We start from the raw sequence: 17376 nt of genomic DNA, 5'->3' as shown, positions 1-17376 counted from the left end.
AAGACACCACCAGATATACTACCCCATCTTTCACCATCCTTTTTGTTAGAAAATTAAGTTGTGTTTGCCTCGTCCAACACAACGGTGATGATTTTGTTAGAGACTGTTCTTTAAAGGTATTCAGGAAAACAACATATCTGTTAAAAAAGATCAGATATGGTTTATGAGCTGAGCAGTCAGAGATTAACAAAGTTTGAAGGAAATAGGGGAAGGAAGGAACTTTTAAGCAAATAATGACTGTAATTAAATCTACTGTTTTGTGGTTTAAATGATATCTAGAAGAACTTTCCAGTTGTGAGGTGAAAGATGCTCTTTCCACAGTCTGTGTGTTATTGCTGCTGCTGTGCATTACTTCTGCTGGCCCTAACAGAAGTAATAGAGTAGATAATTGTGGAGTTTGGCTTCATACCTTAAGAAGAGACAGGGGGACTATGGCTGCGTTTCATAGACCCCTGTTAATTCAATCATTTGGTATAATTATGTGGAAAATGGTTCAAGAAGCTGAAGCCTACTAGTTTGGGTCAGGAACTTGTGAGGCCTAGGCCCAGCAGCATCCACAAGTCTTGGTAGGCCTGTGTTAATTTAACCAAAAACGAGTTTGTGTTCACAGAAACCTCCTTGCTGTGATAGATCATCAACTCTCCCGAAATGAAGAGCAGAACCCCAAACTCTATGGAGCTTTCAATACACATCGAACTGAATTGCGATATTTCTGTATTCAAAGATGGATTGATCCTTGGAAGTGTTTCTCAATAGGGGAAAACAAACCAAACAAAAAACCTGAACCAAACCAAAACATACAATCAAACAAACAAAACCCACCCACAAAACCAACCAAACAAAACCCAAACCCCAAGGAACTAACAGATTAGGTGGTGATGAATGGGTGGTAGAATACACAGAACTAATTACACTTGGAGTGCCAACTGGGTTTTTGAGAGTTGTAACTCCCTGCCCTGCTACCGCAGTAATTTATTGCATTGTAATAAAAACACCTAAATTAGACTTCAGAAGATACAGTGACATATTTCCAAAACCGGATTAGATGCAAATCACTGAGGCCTCTGCTCCTGTTGAGACTTTGCACACGTTGGAGTTATTAGTTCAGTTAAGTAAGTGTCAAGCAATAGTGAAAAATACAGCTTTATTTTATTGTGAAGTACAACTGAGATGGCTAATAATACTTATAGGATGTTTTGATGTATGGGGAGGCAGATTCTGCAGGCTTTTTAGACACATGCTGCTGGAAGAGTGTGAAGTGTATGGTAAAAAACAAGTGCTTTACTCGCTGTCAGAACTAGAACTGGAATAATGGACTGTGTAAGTATTCTGGTCTGAAATAGAGCCTTTTTTTTTGTTCTGACATCTCCAATGTAGCCTACAAGGGGCTTGTTTTAACAAGGATAGAAAAATGCGTTTGTGTTTCCAGTCATAACATGCTCTAGGGGAAAAAAAAGGTTATTCCTAATGCAAAGGTGGTTATTGATCTCTATTGACTCTATTTATACATTTATTTAGAATTTGGAATGTTTCATCTTTTTGCTGATGTATATTACATATATATATACATATACAATGTATTAATAATGCAACTCAGTTGCATTTACAAGGAAATACCCTAGGCCATTCTGGAAAAGCTGTAGGTGAGTCAGGAAAAGCAGCCGTTCCACTCTGCTTAATAGGAAAAGACTATAAAGAAGTGCAGAAGCAAGTTTAAATATCGTTTCTGCTCTTTAGCAGCATTCCAGAGGAACAGACAGCAGAATGGGAGGGCTGGGAACTACCATCGTCTTCCCAATTTGTTCTGTGCTGGAAAACTGGTTTATTAAATTGGAAACAAAAGTATTCTGTACCTTTCCGGTTGCGTTTTGGAGACTTTTGTAACAGGGCGAGAGCTTAAAACCTGATCAAAAAATGCGCCTTAGGGTAAGGAGGAGCCAAGCATCTGTCCCTCAGTTGGGCACTTGGTGATGTCTGACCGGATTTAATTTGTTTGCACAGGCACTTTGTGTGAAATGGGGAGGGTTTTTGAAAGACTCACCTTCTCCTTCGAGTTTTGCGGTGATAAAAAAAGGGTATTTTAATACTTGAAACCTGGAGCTACCCAGTGACTGCCCATAGAACACAAGAGACTATTTTGTGTTCTCCTCTCAGGGCAATATTGTTCCTGGAGATAATGGCTTGGCTGAAGGCACCTTTGAACAGAGGTGAGGTTGCTGTACTGCATATGTAGAAGTAGTAAAGAAATGTAGTAGTTACCTTCACGCAGTTCTAAAATCACATTTGGCACTTTGAAGGCAACCACGAGGCTGATGTGGCCAGTGAAGATGAGTTTGACACCCCTGCTCTAGTGCTTTGGGTCAAAATGAAGGTAACCTGTACTAAGGAGTATCTTTTGGTCTGCTCTTTGGGTATAGTACACATTCTTTAAGAAGGATCTGAAGGATCCAAATTGCCTGGGGTACTCAGAGCCCCAAGATGTGTTTCTTTTTACCCATTCCCTCAAAAACTTGTTGAAATGGAATCGATATTTCTGGTGGTAATGTGCTTTGGGGGGTTTGTGCTTGAATTTGTATTGATCAAGTTAGTATAGCTTAGGAGTCTTGCAGGTATTCAGTGTGTTTGCTGGATACCATCCTTGAGGCTTTTGGGAGCATGTGGATTAGTGTCCATTACCCTTTGCATTCAACTGGAATCTCATTTGTGGTGGTGAGACTTCAACACATATACTTTCCTCAAACTCTTACAAGATTGGTTTGATTTCCTAGGGCGGCACTCTCAGAAGTGACCGGTTGTTCATGTCTGCGCAATGGGGTGTTACCTGTCTGCAAACCTAGAGCTGCATTTTTGGTTTCTCAGTTGTGCATGATGTGGGGCTTTTTGTGTCAAGGAAATAAAAGCTGGTACAGCATTTGGTACTTCTTTCTAGTTCTCTATAGCTTTAATAGATCTATAACCTCTGTAGGTTTTACCTGTGTGCAGGAACGTATGTGCAAACACAGGCATGGAGGCATATAAATTAATTACAATTTCTGTACTCATAATTCACTCCTTTAGTATTAAACATGTAGGAGTGTCTAACAAGGATATCAAGAGTATGCTGTGATAACACTGTGGTGTACGTTATTTCCTCAATAGGTTGTCTGTTAAATACAAAATATACCAGAGTGTTTTCTTTAGAATAATTGTGCACAGATAGGTATAATAAATACTTCAGGTCCACGTGCAATCTTTGTCCACCTTACAGGTCCTTCTGCATTTGCTGCAGATGGTACAGGGTAACAGAAGTTAAAAATCGTATCAGGAAGCATAATAATGCAATTTTTGCAGTTCTTTTTATTTGTGCAAAGCTGAGGTTATTTTAAAAAAAACCAAAAAAACCACCAAACACAAAACCCCTTGATTTTGAAAATGTGGAGGGCAAATTCTTCATTTGAGAGAGCTCTGTAGGTTTTAAAGGTGAAACCTTTTGTTGCGCTGTTCCCCGGAGTAACTGTTGCCTTGGTCACAGCATATTCAGAGAAGTGGTGATGAGGTACGGGCTGTGCAGATCTTCACGTCAGTAAGGTGGATATTTCGACTCCATCTTCCAGTTAATGATATTATGTACCCTTTATTATTAATGTCATTCTCACATATGGTCGAATCTAGGCGAGCTTTGCCTTTGCTCTGAACAACAAATCACTTTGCAAAGGCGTTAATCCTCTTAGCAAGGAGGGAGCCATAGCGCACCTTGACAGAGGCGGTTTGAAGTGCTCTTCTTGCGAGTAAATACGGAGCATCTGCAGAATCCCCACTGGAGGTTCAGATGAGATGCAGCAAGTATTTTGCGCCTTCTGTGATGTTTTCACCCAGTCTCGTTGGGGTTGCATCGGTCAGCACGCAGCATCGCCCCAGAGATTTTGCTTCATGTGTGTTACCAAATTACAGGTTGAGCTTACAACAATTCCAAAACCTAAATATCTCTACACTTTGGATGCCTTGCCAGGTTTTACATTGGTATTTTCACTCCATTTGATTTCAGAGGCCAACTGCACGCCAAGAGGTCTTAGCGATTGTTTTGTGTAGAGAAATAAAAGTGTGAGGGGTGCTTTTGTTGGTTGTTTCCCAAGGCTTTATTAAAACTGTGTATGTACAAATGTAAAGGAGTTGAATCAAACAGGAGCAAGTCCTCTGTGTGTGGTCACAGATCTGTTCCAGGAGGTGTTGAGCAACCAAACTCTTTCTCCTACTTCTTCCCCGGCTTGTTTTCCCACTGCTTGTCCAGGCTGGGAAGTTTTCTTTCCCCCCTGAGGTTCTCTGACCTTTCTGCTGCCCGTCTTGCTCTGGTGGGGACGTCTGCATGAAGCAAGAACCACTGAATTCTCTGGCCTCGTGCCACCTTGTCCTCCCTCGTTTGAGTTGTGAAGTATCCTTATTATATGCTTAATGCAAACCCATTGTTCAGTGCGAGGAGTAACTGCAGCCTCGGCAAGATGCTTCTTTCATTTACAAGTAGGAGGAACTAGCCCCTTGATATTTCAATAAAAGCACTAAAGATCCCATGTTCCGCTTAAGTCAGAGTTGTTTGCTTTGAGTCAAGGCGGTTTGCAGCAATAAAGTCACGCATCTAACAAAAAGGAAGAACCAACTGGTGCGTTCGTGGGTTGTATGTGCTGGGTGGCTTCTTGGTGCTAGGTTGTGGTTATAGGTTGCTTTTCTAGGTCCTGCTTAGCTGCTTTGCTTCATGATGGTGATAATGTAGTAGGCCAGCTATATTAGTTACATTGGTAATGTCAGTATAATGATATTTCAGATAGATAAATTCCTGTTTCTTGCTAAGATAATTCAATTTAAAAGAATCTTATGGACCTTACAGAGAAACTCATCTCTTGGTAATACAGTGAGTGAACGGTCTTGAGAGATGAAGAACCAGTGGAAGTGTGTAGGCTCGTTTTAGCGTTTGTAATCCATTGGTGAATAGATCTGGTTTAGTATTTCTGTGAGAAATAGCTTCTGTGGCTTCTCCTCTGGCTAATGGTGCTTCACAGAATGTCAGGGGTTGGAAGGGACCTCAAAAGCTCACCCAGTGCAATCCCCCCATGGAGCAGGAACACCCAGATGAGGTTACACAGGAAGGTGTCCAGGCGGGTTGGAATGTCTGCAGAGAAGGAGACTCCACAACCCCCTGGGCAGCCTGTTCCAGGCTCTGCCACCCTCACTGAGAAGTTTCTTCTCATATTTAAGTGAAACCTTTTTTTAAAAAAAGCCCATATTCTGCTTAGGAACAGGCTGTTTCAGAGAGCATCAGCAAAATGATAAGTTTAGACGGTTCTATTTTTATCCAACACGTTTATTAGGCAGCAGTTGAGATCTGAGGGAAGATACAGTTTACAAAAAAAAAAAAATATAAAAGCATCTTTAATAAATAAAAGAAGGATTTGGATTAAATGTCCTTTTAAATACAGGACTAGAAGCTTATGCTGAGGGCTTTGAAACTCTGTTGCTGCCACGTACACCCAGATAAAGCCCAGAACAGTTTAAAAAAAAGCCTATTAAAGTACATAATGGTCCAATCAACAAAACCTTTCCTTTTATTTTTTTTATTTTGCAATCCTGCGTGAGTTATTTTTATAGAAAAACAACATTCTACAGCAGTCCACATTACTAGATGGAAATAAATATGCTTTGGAGAGGAGTCCAGGGCAGAATTTCCATGCGGACAGTCCATGGTGGAGACGAGCCACGAAAACCAAATAGAAATACCTGGGCTGATTCACAGCCACGTTATTTCAGATGAATGCCAGTGTCACTGGGTTTAGCTTGCTAAGTTTTATTTAGACATGGAGAACAGGGTGAGCCCCGTTTCCAAGCTCACAGTGTGATCTGTTAGTGCTGGATTAGGAAGAACGTGTGTTTAATGGCATTACAGCGGCACAGCACGGTGGTGAATGTGGTCCATCATTTTGGCATTGATCTATGTGAACTGTGATAGCATCACAAGAAAATGAGTTCTTTGAGTGTGTTGGAAAAAGAACAAGTCGTTGGGAAGCGGTTCATACAACGTACTGGAAGAACGTCAATTATTTTCATTGGGAGGGAAAGGCACCATCACTTGTTGAGGGCTCACCTGCCCTTTGCCTTCTCCTCGGGCCCATTCTGAAAACCAAGGGCCAAATTTCCCTGTTAAACGTTCTTGTTTGAACTGGGGTCATTTAAATAGTCTTTGGGTATTTAGTAAAGATCATGGTCTTTGTGTGGTGTGTTTGGTTTGGTTTTTAAAGGACTAGTAGCTCTTTATGTTGTTTTTTTTCCACATATATGACCTGACCTGTAAACAAGAAAGGGCTATTATTGGATCCATTAATAGGTGTAACCTGGCACAAATTAGTTTTCTTATATGATCAGGTGCATGTTTTATGCCTATCCCAAGCTTCTTCTATATTGGTTATGGATGAACGAGCAGAATTCAGTTTAGATGTGATCCTGAAATGATGTTTTTCACATTAATATGTGTAGAGCTTGGCCAGCGTAAACCAGTATGAGTCAGTATAGGTTCACTTGTGCAGAAGTATGCTGCTTTAAAACTTACCTCAAATGCAAAAATGCTACTAAAACAAGGAAAGCTATTCAGGAATAAAAAACCCACCACCCAACCAACAGCACCCCCTCCAAAAACAAAACGTGAACTGTTTTCAACTACTTTTTAAGGTTAATTTGGCTCCCGCTGCGCTTAGTTCATGTAAAGCCGTACAAATAGAAATATGTACTCTTTAATTTATACAGCTTTGGCCTTGCCTGACAGATTTATGAAGTGCTGCTATGGATCTGCTTCTTTCTGCCTGTCTCATGACCAGCAAAATAAGAAACCAGGTTTAACATTTACAGATCAGCACGAGTTTTTGATTTAGTTTGCATGGAATAGTTCAGGCAGGAATGTTTTAAATGTTCGTCACATCCTGATGCTTGTTGGCTTCAGCAAGGTGTTTGGGTGTTTTGTTTGCTTATTTTCCCGAAGGTTTGTGTTTAAAAAATAAATTAACAAAACTTACACCACTTACACCACTTACACCAAAGATGCTACTTGCGAGTCCTTTGGTCAGCATTAGCAGCTTAGAGCCTGGATGCAAGTGGTGAAGGACGGAGCTCTGTTATTGTCCCTGTCCCCTTGTCTCTGTCCTGTAGGCTGCGGGCTCTTTGGGCAAGGTATCAATTGCTAGATGCCAAGACATCTGAAATTTGAAATAGAAGATATTTTATTTTATTATTTTCTCCAAAGGATTAGTTCATAACGCCAGCAGGAATTTCCGTGTGCTCTGCCTGCTGAGCAGCTTCTTGACTTTATTGAAGCAGCCAGAGGTGAGCTGGTGTTTCTTGTTCCAGAAGCTCCTTCTGCAGGCTGACATTTAATCACGGCAACTTCTGTAACGTAACATTTAAGGAGCATTTTAAACCCAGAATATCTGCAGATGAAGGTTGCTTTACCTGCATTTCCTCATCTCTCCTTCTAGGACTGGTTTTACCAAATTCGTGTGACTAATGCCAGACAGTGGTCAACTTTCAGAAGCTAAATATTCAATGTATTTGAACCTTTCCCTGATGGAGCAGCTTTGGAAAGGATATTTGCTTTTCTGCCCTTTCACATCCCACTGGAGATTTTGAGTTAGACCTTAAAGCTAAGCTGACTTCGGACCAAACTTGGTCCCAGTAGCCCATTATGCTTGAAAGAAATAAGATCTCAGCTGCAACTTCAGTTTCTAGGTGAGGAATTGTCTGCAGTGCCCTTTGTAGGCACTTGTTTTTGTGTTTTGTACATCTTTGCCAGATAAGAGGCTGAAATTTGGTAGTGTTAACTGGCTGAAGTAGGTCGAGCCAGAAAGAAGATGATGATGCCATAATGTGTATTGACACCTGAAGGTTTTTCAGGTCCTAGAATCAATTATTTTTTCTCGATAGACTGAAATAATTTCACATGTGATCACTTCCTAATTGCTTCCAGTTAGGAACAATTTCTTTTCTATGGTAAGACTTCACTGTTATCCATCACTCAAGTATTTTGGGGGATGGAGGAGCGTGTCTGATTTCTTATCTAAGTCTTGGAAGACCTTTGGTATTTTCCATTGTTACAGGGTTTTTTTCCCCCCGACTTTGTTTTCTCCAAATGAGTTGTTCCTATGAAGGAATTTAAACTCTGGATAATTATTGTTCTCTGTTCCAAAAGCTAATAAAAACAAAACTCAACAGTATGCAGTTGGAGGCCTATGGAAAAACTTGGGTGTAACACACAAAGTAGAAAAACAAACTTTGCTGATGAGGCCAGGAAGCTACGATCACATTTTCCAGTTTAACCGTGTTGGTCCTAACTGGGAAAGTTTCCTGTAAAACTGAATTTTTCCTTTTTATTTTGTAGGGTTTTTTAATCCGTGAACTGTGGATAGGAGGGGATAATAAATGTCAAAGGTACTTGTGTATGATCTCAAACACAAGCAAAGGGTATATTTCTGTAGTATTTTGTAGGGGTGCGTCTTGCTTTGTGCTCTATAAGACTGGTAGGATCTGTTTGCTTTTTCCAGTAGTTGGCCAAGAGATGCTCTGGGAATGCTGTTAGTAAATAAGCACATGCTCTACAATCTTACATTTCAAACAGACCTGTTTCTTGGAATGATGAGGATTTTCTTTCGGACAACTCTTTTAAAGTTTGAAACTCTTTCCAACCTGTATCTCTTCCTAGGCTCTCAGGGTATGCTCTCTGATGTGTCTGTTGCATGTAAATGTTCTTCTGTCACTATTTTGTTCAGATTTTTTTGAGAAACTGAAACACATTTTTATTGCTGTTTGTTTGATGATGATTGAAGGTTAGATTTGGCTACTTACTGCAATCTGAATTTGTGTGTTACTGATATCAATGCTCTAATTTACTATAGAAGTGTTCAGAGCGGTTGAAATGGGTACATGTCACACCAAATGGAAATCAAGCCACCAAGGGAATCCCGTGTGCTTATCCAGACCTTGGTGTGTTCTATTCCTCTTCATTTGAGCCAGAGTAGGAATCATGTGTTACTGCTCTAATCCTTTTGAAGAACTCCTTTATGTAAATATTTCTTCAGGGTTTTTAAGGTTTCCTGTCCATTAATATAAAGAATATTAAATCCTGTATTGATGGATGCTTTCTTTGTTGTTTTTCAAATGAATTTTTATGTGTTTGTGTGGTGACTTAAGAGGTTGAGTTTATTTTGTCCATGGCAGTAATTCCTGAGTCATCTCCCCCTGTTCTTATATTGATCCTTTTGTTGTATTTTCTCTGTCTGGTCTAGTTGAGGATGAGGATGACAGAGCAGCTTGTTGGGCACCTGATGTCCAGCCAGGGCCAACCCGCTAAACCCCTCGGCCAGGTAATTTGACTGAAATGACAGGATTTCGGGCCTGTTCTGTGGTTCCAAGTTACTGGTGGCTTTCAGTGCCCTTCCTCTCTGCTCCGCCACTCAACTGTTTGCAAAAAGGTCCGTGTATACTCGTTGAAATGGTTGAGGTAGTGGAGACAGGAGCATCTTGTCAAAAATATATCCACATTGTTGAGAGGTAACAAAACAGGCCCTGGCATCATGTGTGGTCCTGGATTTGCAACCAGTCAGATGCACCTTCTCCTGTGAAGTAACAAGGTGCTACGACAGGGAGATTTATTCCTTCCTTTAAAAGAATCAAGGCTTAAATCCTGCAAAAGTGTTCTGTGTAAGGAGTTTGCCCCGCTTAGGTATCACAGAGTTATGGCACATGAGGAGTGCTTGCAGTGTGCTCGAATGGGTTGGCATAGGACATCTGAGGGGTGAAGGTGTGAAGCGTATTGATTAGAAGGCCACACGGAGTGCCTTAGCATCTGGAAATAACTTGGCAATATGTTAGGGACGTTATGTGGTTTATTCTGGGGACAGTGTGCCATTGACATAGCCGTTCTCTTTAGAAACGCCTTCCTAGCGTAGCTTCTGTCCAAAGTTAGGTGAGCTTCTCTGAGGCAATTCTGTATTTGTTATTGTGTCCTCCAGTTACAATTGAAATGTTAGAAGATATTAAAAATAGTCATCAGAGCTGGGATGTTTGATAAAGCATCTTTTGTTATTTTCTCTTTTAATTTCAAGCCTTCATACATCATGAAATTGTCCTAACAAGGCTCATCTCCATCTTCCGTGAAGCAGTTTCCTTGCCAACCTGTCGTACCTTCTGGTGATGGTACCAAGGACTAGAATTGTTAAACGGCTGTGGCTTCAACAGCAATTAAGCTTCTCTGTTGGGGTTGTTCTTCAAGAAAGATGCTCCTCCCCAACATGTACACGGAGAGAGGTCAGTGATCTTGGGCAAATACCGAGGAGGAGGGACAGGTGCTGACCTCTTCTCTCTAGTGAGCAGTGACACAACCCAGGGAATGGTGGGAAGATGTGCCAAGGGAGGTTTAGGTTGGACATGAAGAAAAGGTTCTTCACTCAGAGGGTTCTGGACACTGAACAGGCTCCCCAGGGAGGTGTCACAGCCCCAACCTGACTGTTCATGAAGAAACTGGACAACGTCCTCAGACACACGGTGTGACCTGTGGGGTTGTCAGTGCAGGGACAGGAGTTGGACTCGATGATCCCTGTGGGTCCCTTCCAACTCGGGACAGCTGAGATATTGCCAAAAGAACTACTTTCTTTGTTTTCTCTGTAAACTGGGTACATGTGGGCCTTGTTGAGGAATGACCCCCTTGTCTGCTCCCCATTTGGTTTACAGGTGCTGTTGCTCTAAGGTGACTTCATGCGACAGCACCTTCTCTTTTGAAGGTTCTTTATGTAGTATTGACTGTCTTGCCCTCAGCTTTCTGTGGTTCTTGAGTGACATTGATTTAAATAAGTCTTTAAACAAGTACAGCGGTGAGCACTTGTGATGGCACCGCAAGAGCTTCTTGGCCATGGGGAAAAAAAACAATGCTAAATTTCTGTCGGAATGCTCATAGTTTCTTATTATTTTTATATTGTAGATTTATTTTCCAGGTTTTAATTTCTGACACTTTCACCATCTGGTGAGCAGATTTAGTGAAAAACAGTTCTCAATACATCCTGTCTTAAAATGGCAGGTGAAAGCCTGATCTTTAAAAAAGGGGTAGCTGATTTCAGTGATGTTTCAGAGTCAGGAGCAGCTTCCAGGCAGGCTTTACATCATGTGTGCCCACTCTAATGACAGCTTATGTCAAATGAAAACTGATAGATTTCGTTAAAAAAATATCCGAACGTGATTTCCGCTTTTAGTTCCACTGAGGAAGAATTTTGATTTGAGTCTCGTGCTGTCATAAAATCAGTTGGATTTTGTTTTTTAACCAGGTAGAGACATTTTCCTGCCTAAAATTCAAGTGGACAAAAGAAACCTGTGCATTATGAATGCTATGGTTCAAATAATTAGATTGAAAATAAACTTTGTCCTCTAAATAACTTGCCCTTCTGGAAATGTAGAACTCTGGTGACGTAGTAAATACTTCATTATGGGTGTTGTTATTGTTCAGCAGGAATGCCCAAGGATATACTATGTGTTGAACCACATTGTAGATTGGGGGTAGTTTTTCAAAGCCAGCCTGCAAAAAGTCTTGACTATTAAAAGTGTTCCTGCCTTTTGAAAATTCAGTTCTGTTGGACTTTCTGAGATGGTGAAAATATTATGTATCCTCAATCTGAATATTATGAATAGTAGATGTAAATATATACATCTGTGGAGTGACTTTTTTTTTGCATGTGTAAACACTGACCCATTTAATAACTTATGCTCTGGCTACTGCTACAGTGTGAATGTTCTCAAGATGCAGAATTGCTAAGTGCCATCAGACAAATACAATGCATTGGGGTATTGAGGTGATGAGAGTTACTGGTGTGTTTTCCCTGCAAATGGAGGGGAAAGCATTTGTTTTTCATAAAAGTATGGTGTGCTATAAACATAGTTACATGCAGACATACCATGTAAGTTAATGAAATTACACAACAAGCATTGCAGAGGAAGATAACTTGACTACTGATGAAAGCCAGCGTTTCTTATGGGCAGCCTCCTCCGAGAGTATTAATTTACTGTACTGCTTCATTTTGAAATGAATAATATATAAACAAAATAACGCTTGCTTTGCCACATGCTTGTATTTTATTTATGTGTGTGCACATGGGCCACTCTAATTAAGCGCAGCTCTTTATGGTTTATTTATTTGTTCTAGAGAGGCTGCTTAATATTTGAGAGGGACCGTAACGATGTGTGTGACCTTTGCAGTGGCTGCGTTATGGGTGAGATGGGTTTTGGAGGAGCCTGCAAGAACAGTAAAATAGCAAGTTGATCTTTTTCTCCGTTTGCTGGAACACACTCAAGAGACCTGAAAGCACAAGGGAAAAATAATCAATAGTAAGCGCTTGAAAAGTATTTTCTTGTATTTTCAGATCTCAGGAGGGTAAAGGGTTAAAAACTTTGTTGCTTCGCTTTTTGTCGTGGTCTCTGTTTTATTGTGAGAAACAGAAAGTGGGTATGGAGAAGCTGATGGATACCTGTGTATTCAGATGGTAACGTTGCTATATATAAAGCAATGGAAATTAAATGTTTGTTATCTTTATAAAAAGACATTGTCTGATCCAGGCGTTTGTGGGTGACACCAGTAAAGAATGATGTTTAACTGCCTTCCACATGAACATGACCATTTCTGATGTTCTTCTGTGGAAGCTCCATGTGTGTACATCCTCATCATGGTAGATGCAATTTGTGCCTTATTTAGTCACTCATGTTTTTGCTAATTAATCATCTGCTATTGGAACAGTATCTTTTTTTCCTTAATTAGCCGCTGGTACATGTTAGTTAGAAACCTGCCTGCAGAGCTCTTGCAGTGCTGCAGTGTGTGCCGTGTTTTTCTCTTAACCAGTGGGTATCATTTGATAGTTTTTGTTTGCTTGCTTGTCTCTTTTCCTTTATCTTTATAAATGTAAAAAACTCCTTTCACACGCCTATGTGGTACTTACCTCAATGTAATAGTAGCTAATTATACATGCTTCTCCAGCCAGACTGGAGACAAGTCACAGATTTACTTCTCAATACAGGATCATTAGGACTAGCTGGCCTTTGGGCTTGTGGGTTTTTTTTGTGGTGTTTTGTGGGCTTTTTTTTGGTTTGTTATGTGTTTTTGTGGCGGTGGTGGTTGTTTTTCCCTTTGGAGAACCGCTGAGTTCTCACTCACCTTCCTTTTTCTCACAATGATTATTCTTTTCTGTGTTTTATGATGAATTGTTCATAGCTCGAGTATGTAGCTGTCTTGCTTTTGAGGAATTAGGACCTTCTATGGGTGTATCTGGCAGGTTCACAAAGCACATACCCTCCTCATTTTTGTGAGCATTGAAGCATACGCTTAACCACAGTAGCTGTGAAGAGCAAGGTGAGGTTTTGGTCTTTAACAGCCTCTTACCATAGAAGTACCATTTGAAACCAACTGATTTAAAGCAGTCTAGGAGTTCTTGTTGATTGAGAAGATTGTCACAGGTCTACAGCAGGGCTTTCCAGAGCTGAGGGCTCTATTTTAACTTCATTGTTGGCTGTAGGTGTTATTGCTTGAGGAGAATCCTGGTGGCATCAGGGATGTTGTAAACTGTCAACTCATCCCCTTTTCATCCCGCATTTAAGGCTGAGAGCACTTGGGCTTCATTGTATTGCAAAGCCCCACATTCACTAGTTCCCAGCAGACTATATCAGCGAGTGGACCGCAAAACCGAAAAAACACGGAGCCCAAAACCCCCCGATCTGTGGAAAATAACTATCAGCTCTATTACTTCTGGTAGTGCAAGCGAAGAGCTGTTGCCTCGGACTTTAAATGATGTTTGCCATTTGTGGGCTGTTTCCAAAGCATGCAGATCGTGAACTGTGAGGAAAATTGGAGCCAACAGATGTATCGATCAGGGTATCAGATGTATCGATCAGGGTATCAGATGTATCGATCAGGGTATCAGATGTATCGATCAGGGTTCTGTGTCTCCCGATGTGTCAGAGCTCCCAGCAGGACACTCTGCAGGGGACCCAAGTGTCCCCAGCCATGCGGCCCCATCCTTCCCCTCTTCATACCTCCTATTTATCCATTGATTTCCGGCATTATATCAATGTCCTGTAGTGCTACTAGAGCAATTTAAGCTCCATTCCCTTTTTTCTCCAGTATTCCCATGCCTTTTGGGGTGCTTGTTTGAACGTATCTACCTGTTAATATGGCCTAAATCATCCTCTCAATTTTTATAAGCACGAATTAGTTGTTCTTGCATGCATGAATAGTGTAGCCTGCAGAATACGTGCACATTAATGGTATCTTTAATCTGTGTACGACTGAAACCACAAATTAAGAGGCAGTTGAAAACTCATGCTAACGCTGTTTTGCAGCAGAGATGTCTTTTGAAATGCATCATTATCAGTAACAGAGACTTTACTGCAAAACTGATGAGATATTTATTGTGTTTTTTCCCACTCAGCTGTCCCATTTCCTCCAAGTCACCGGCTCACAGCTAAGGAAGTGTTCGATAACGATGGAAAACCCCGTGTGGATATCTTAAAGGCGCACCTTATGAAAGAAGGGAGACTGGAAGAGAGCGTTGCTTTGAGAATAATAACAGAGGGAGCTTCAATTCTCCGCCAGGAAAAGAATTTGCTGGACATAGATGCACCAGTCACAGGTCAGTATGGAGTTACCATGGTGGTTTGGGGGTGTTTGCTGGTTCGGCACATGATAAGTAATGCATTAGTGTATGTGGCTTCCTAAGGAGCTGAAAGGTAGCTCGGAAATAATTTCTTCTGTCTAATACTTGATTCTCTTTCTGCTACCACTGGGATAATGGAGGCTATCAAGCAGCTTGTGAATTAGAGGAAAGGATCACATCTACTAAGCGCTTTCTGTTTCTGAGGCAGAGAATGCTTTTTGTCTTTAGGAGAAGACTAGAAGACCCTCCTTAAATTTGATAAGTCATCTGGCCTTTTGCACTAAATATTAATTACATAATTTTATGGATGTCACTTACCATAGTAGCACCGTCCAGATGTACGGGCAGCGTTGGTCTCTGAAGTTACAATGGTGTCGGGGTGAATGGAAATTTTAATTAAACGCTAAGGAAAGTAATGAGTGCAGCAAAAAGGGAAGAAAAATAAAATCAGAAGAAGCCCGGTTTGTGTTGCCTGGGGGATTAATGAATTGTGCTGGTTGCAGAACTCATCCTGCCCTTGACTATCAAACACTACCACCCACTCATTAATCCTCAGGAAATGCCTTTTACTTTGAATTTCCTTCTCTAATTGTCTCCTGCCTCCGACTGCATTCTGAACGTATGAATGCATTTGCTTGCTCTAATGTGCCTCCGCCCCTGTTTTGTTGTTGTTATCGGATATGAATGCATTTTTGGCAAGAAATGGATCTGTGGCACAGAAAGTTAGCTGTGGGGCAGAAGATAACTAATTCCAGCCAGCTTAAACTATGAAACCAAGCTATAAAACAGGGTTTAAGAAGGCAGGTCCTTTTGTCACTTTTGTTTCTGGAGAGCCCTGACAAAAGGAAAAGAAACAGGTTCATGTGCTGCAAAAGCAGTGTTAACCAGTCCTTGTTATCAGCACTGCCAGCATTCATCAAAACTACTTAGAAGTAGCAAAACCTTCATTTTCAGGCAACTTTCTCTGGACCGGAATGATGCACAAGTTATTAAAGCTTGTAATTTGAGCAACGACATTCAAATAGGAGTTTGTAGCTTGACCTGGAGAGATAAAGTGTGTCATCTTTTATGTAATAATTATCTTGCCATGCTGTCAGGCAATTCTGATGGAAAAGATGTCAATCACGTTGTAGCTTATGCATGATTAAAGGAAATAGGATGAGTTAAAGGATCCCCCAAGCAGACTGAGAATGAAGTTCTACAGACATTTTCTTTGACTTCTGGATAAATGAAAGAGGTCGTAGAGATGCAATAGCATTGTCCATAACTGAGTGCCAGACATGCAGAAATTCTACCTTTTTGTGGATTTATTTCTTTCAAGACTTCTTTTTAAAATCCATGAAGAGATGTAGACTGTAGGAGGACAGGTCTGGTGTGTTGTGTCCCAGCTGATTTCCATAAGCCCATGTTCAATGTTCTCTCTCTCCCTCTTTTTAATTTTTCTCTTTAAAAATCATTTCCTAAGTGCTTTTGAAGGTATTGGAATTGTTCTGAATTATATTTTGGAGATTAATCTCCTGAAGGTTACTCCATTGTAGAACACTGGTATAATTTAAGTCTTTGATTCTTTTTTCAGCTCAACCCACATCTCGCTTTGTTCCTGCCTTTGAAATGTTTCTCACGCGGTGATTGCGGTAGCGCAGCATTCGTCAGGGTGGCCGGGAGCTCCTCTCTTTTAAGCTGGCGTAGGAAAGCTGGGCTCCTGATGCTTGTTAGCGGGGTAGCTGAGAAGTGCTAATGTTCCGTATGAACAAACATGAAAGCCGGAGTTGTGAAAGCGATCATCAAAAGAAGGAAGGAAACGATGAGGGGGAGGTTGGGAAAGCTGTTGTGGGCCTGCCAGTTTTCTTTGTACGAGTAGAGTGGCAGCAGGTGAGTGGATAAAGAGAACATCAATTGACGATGTGGTGGAAGCTCAAAGTGTACAGGCAACCAAGAAATAACTGTGGAGTAGAGGAAAGCTTGTTTTCGAACATATGGAAGATAAAACCACAAAACTATGGGTAGAGTGGAGGAGAAAATCAATTTTAGATTTCAGAAATGGCGAGCAGTCTTGTTGAAGAGTGACAATCGGAAATCATTAATATGGCATCCTTTGTGGGAGATGCCTTCAGCTTTTAGAAATGAGTCCTTGTAGCTGGTTAATGAGATGGCGATCAGCTAAAAGAAGAGGGAGAGAAGTGTAAGGGTTGAAAAGGGCTGTGGATTAGTGCGGTGACACACTTGATAAATGTTAAAGAACATGAAAAGTGTTTTTTCTTAAAACCTTATCCCTCAGTTTGAAATTTCTCTTTGGTTTATTTTAAGGGGCGAGATAATTGTCTTCAGAGAAAAAATAATAGAGCTCTGTTTATAAGCAAAGTCATGTGAAATAGAGTGAGTACATACAAGACCTGGATTTGTGGGAGAAGATGATTTGTACAAGAGGAGGAGGCATGCAAACAGTCTTAATGTGAATGGCACAATCCATTGTTTTGCATTGATGTTAAAACCTTTGTGGTCAGCTGGGAGCACCAATGTGATTGTCTTCTTGAGTTAATACATTCTGTTTCCAAATCTGGCGAAGTTATAAGCCTTTTGAAACGTTGCTGGTGAAGTCATTTGTGACCTTCGCTGAAATTATCATCATTTGCTACATACATATGTACGTGTCCGCATAGTTTGCTACAGTTCTGGCTTAGAA

The 17376-nt window shown here is 40.8% G+C and overlaps 1 protein-coding gene across 4 annotated transcripts in view; it reads left to right on the top strand.

Annotated features, from left to right (window-relative positions):
- The window catches only part of PPP3CA (protein phosphatase 3 catalytic subunit alpha), a gene marked incomplete at both ends in the record, with an annotated part of 163035 nt that overhangs the window by 53846 nt on the left and 91813 nt on the right, over positions 1 to 17376 (top strand). For all 4 annotated transcript variants that reach the window (XM_080343097.1, XM_080343096.1, XM_080343095.1 and 1 more), the window contains one exon: positions 14469 to 14669. In XM_080343097.1, the coding sequence (XP_080199223.1) occupies positions 14469 to 14669 (201 nt within the window). The remainder of the gene's footprint in view (positions 1 to 14468; positions 14670 to 17376) is intronic.

This window comes from Nesoenas mayeri (genome assembly GCF_963082525.1).
Source record: "Nesoenas mayeri genome assembly, chromosome: 4".
NCBI classification, from domain to species: Eukaryota; Metazoa; Chordata; class Aves; order Columbiformes; family Columbidae; genus Nesoenas; species Nesoenas mayeri.
Note: the sequence above shows the minus strand (reverse complement) of the source record. Positions and strands in the feature narration are given on the sequence as shown.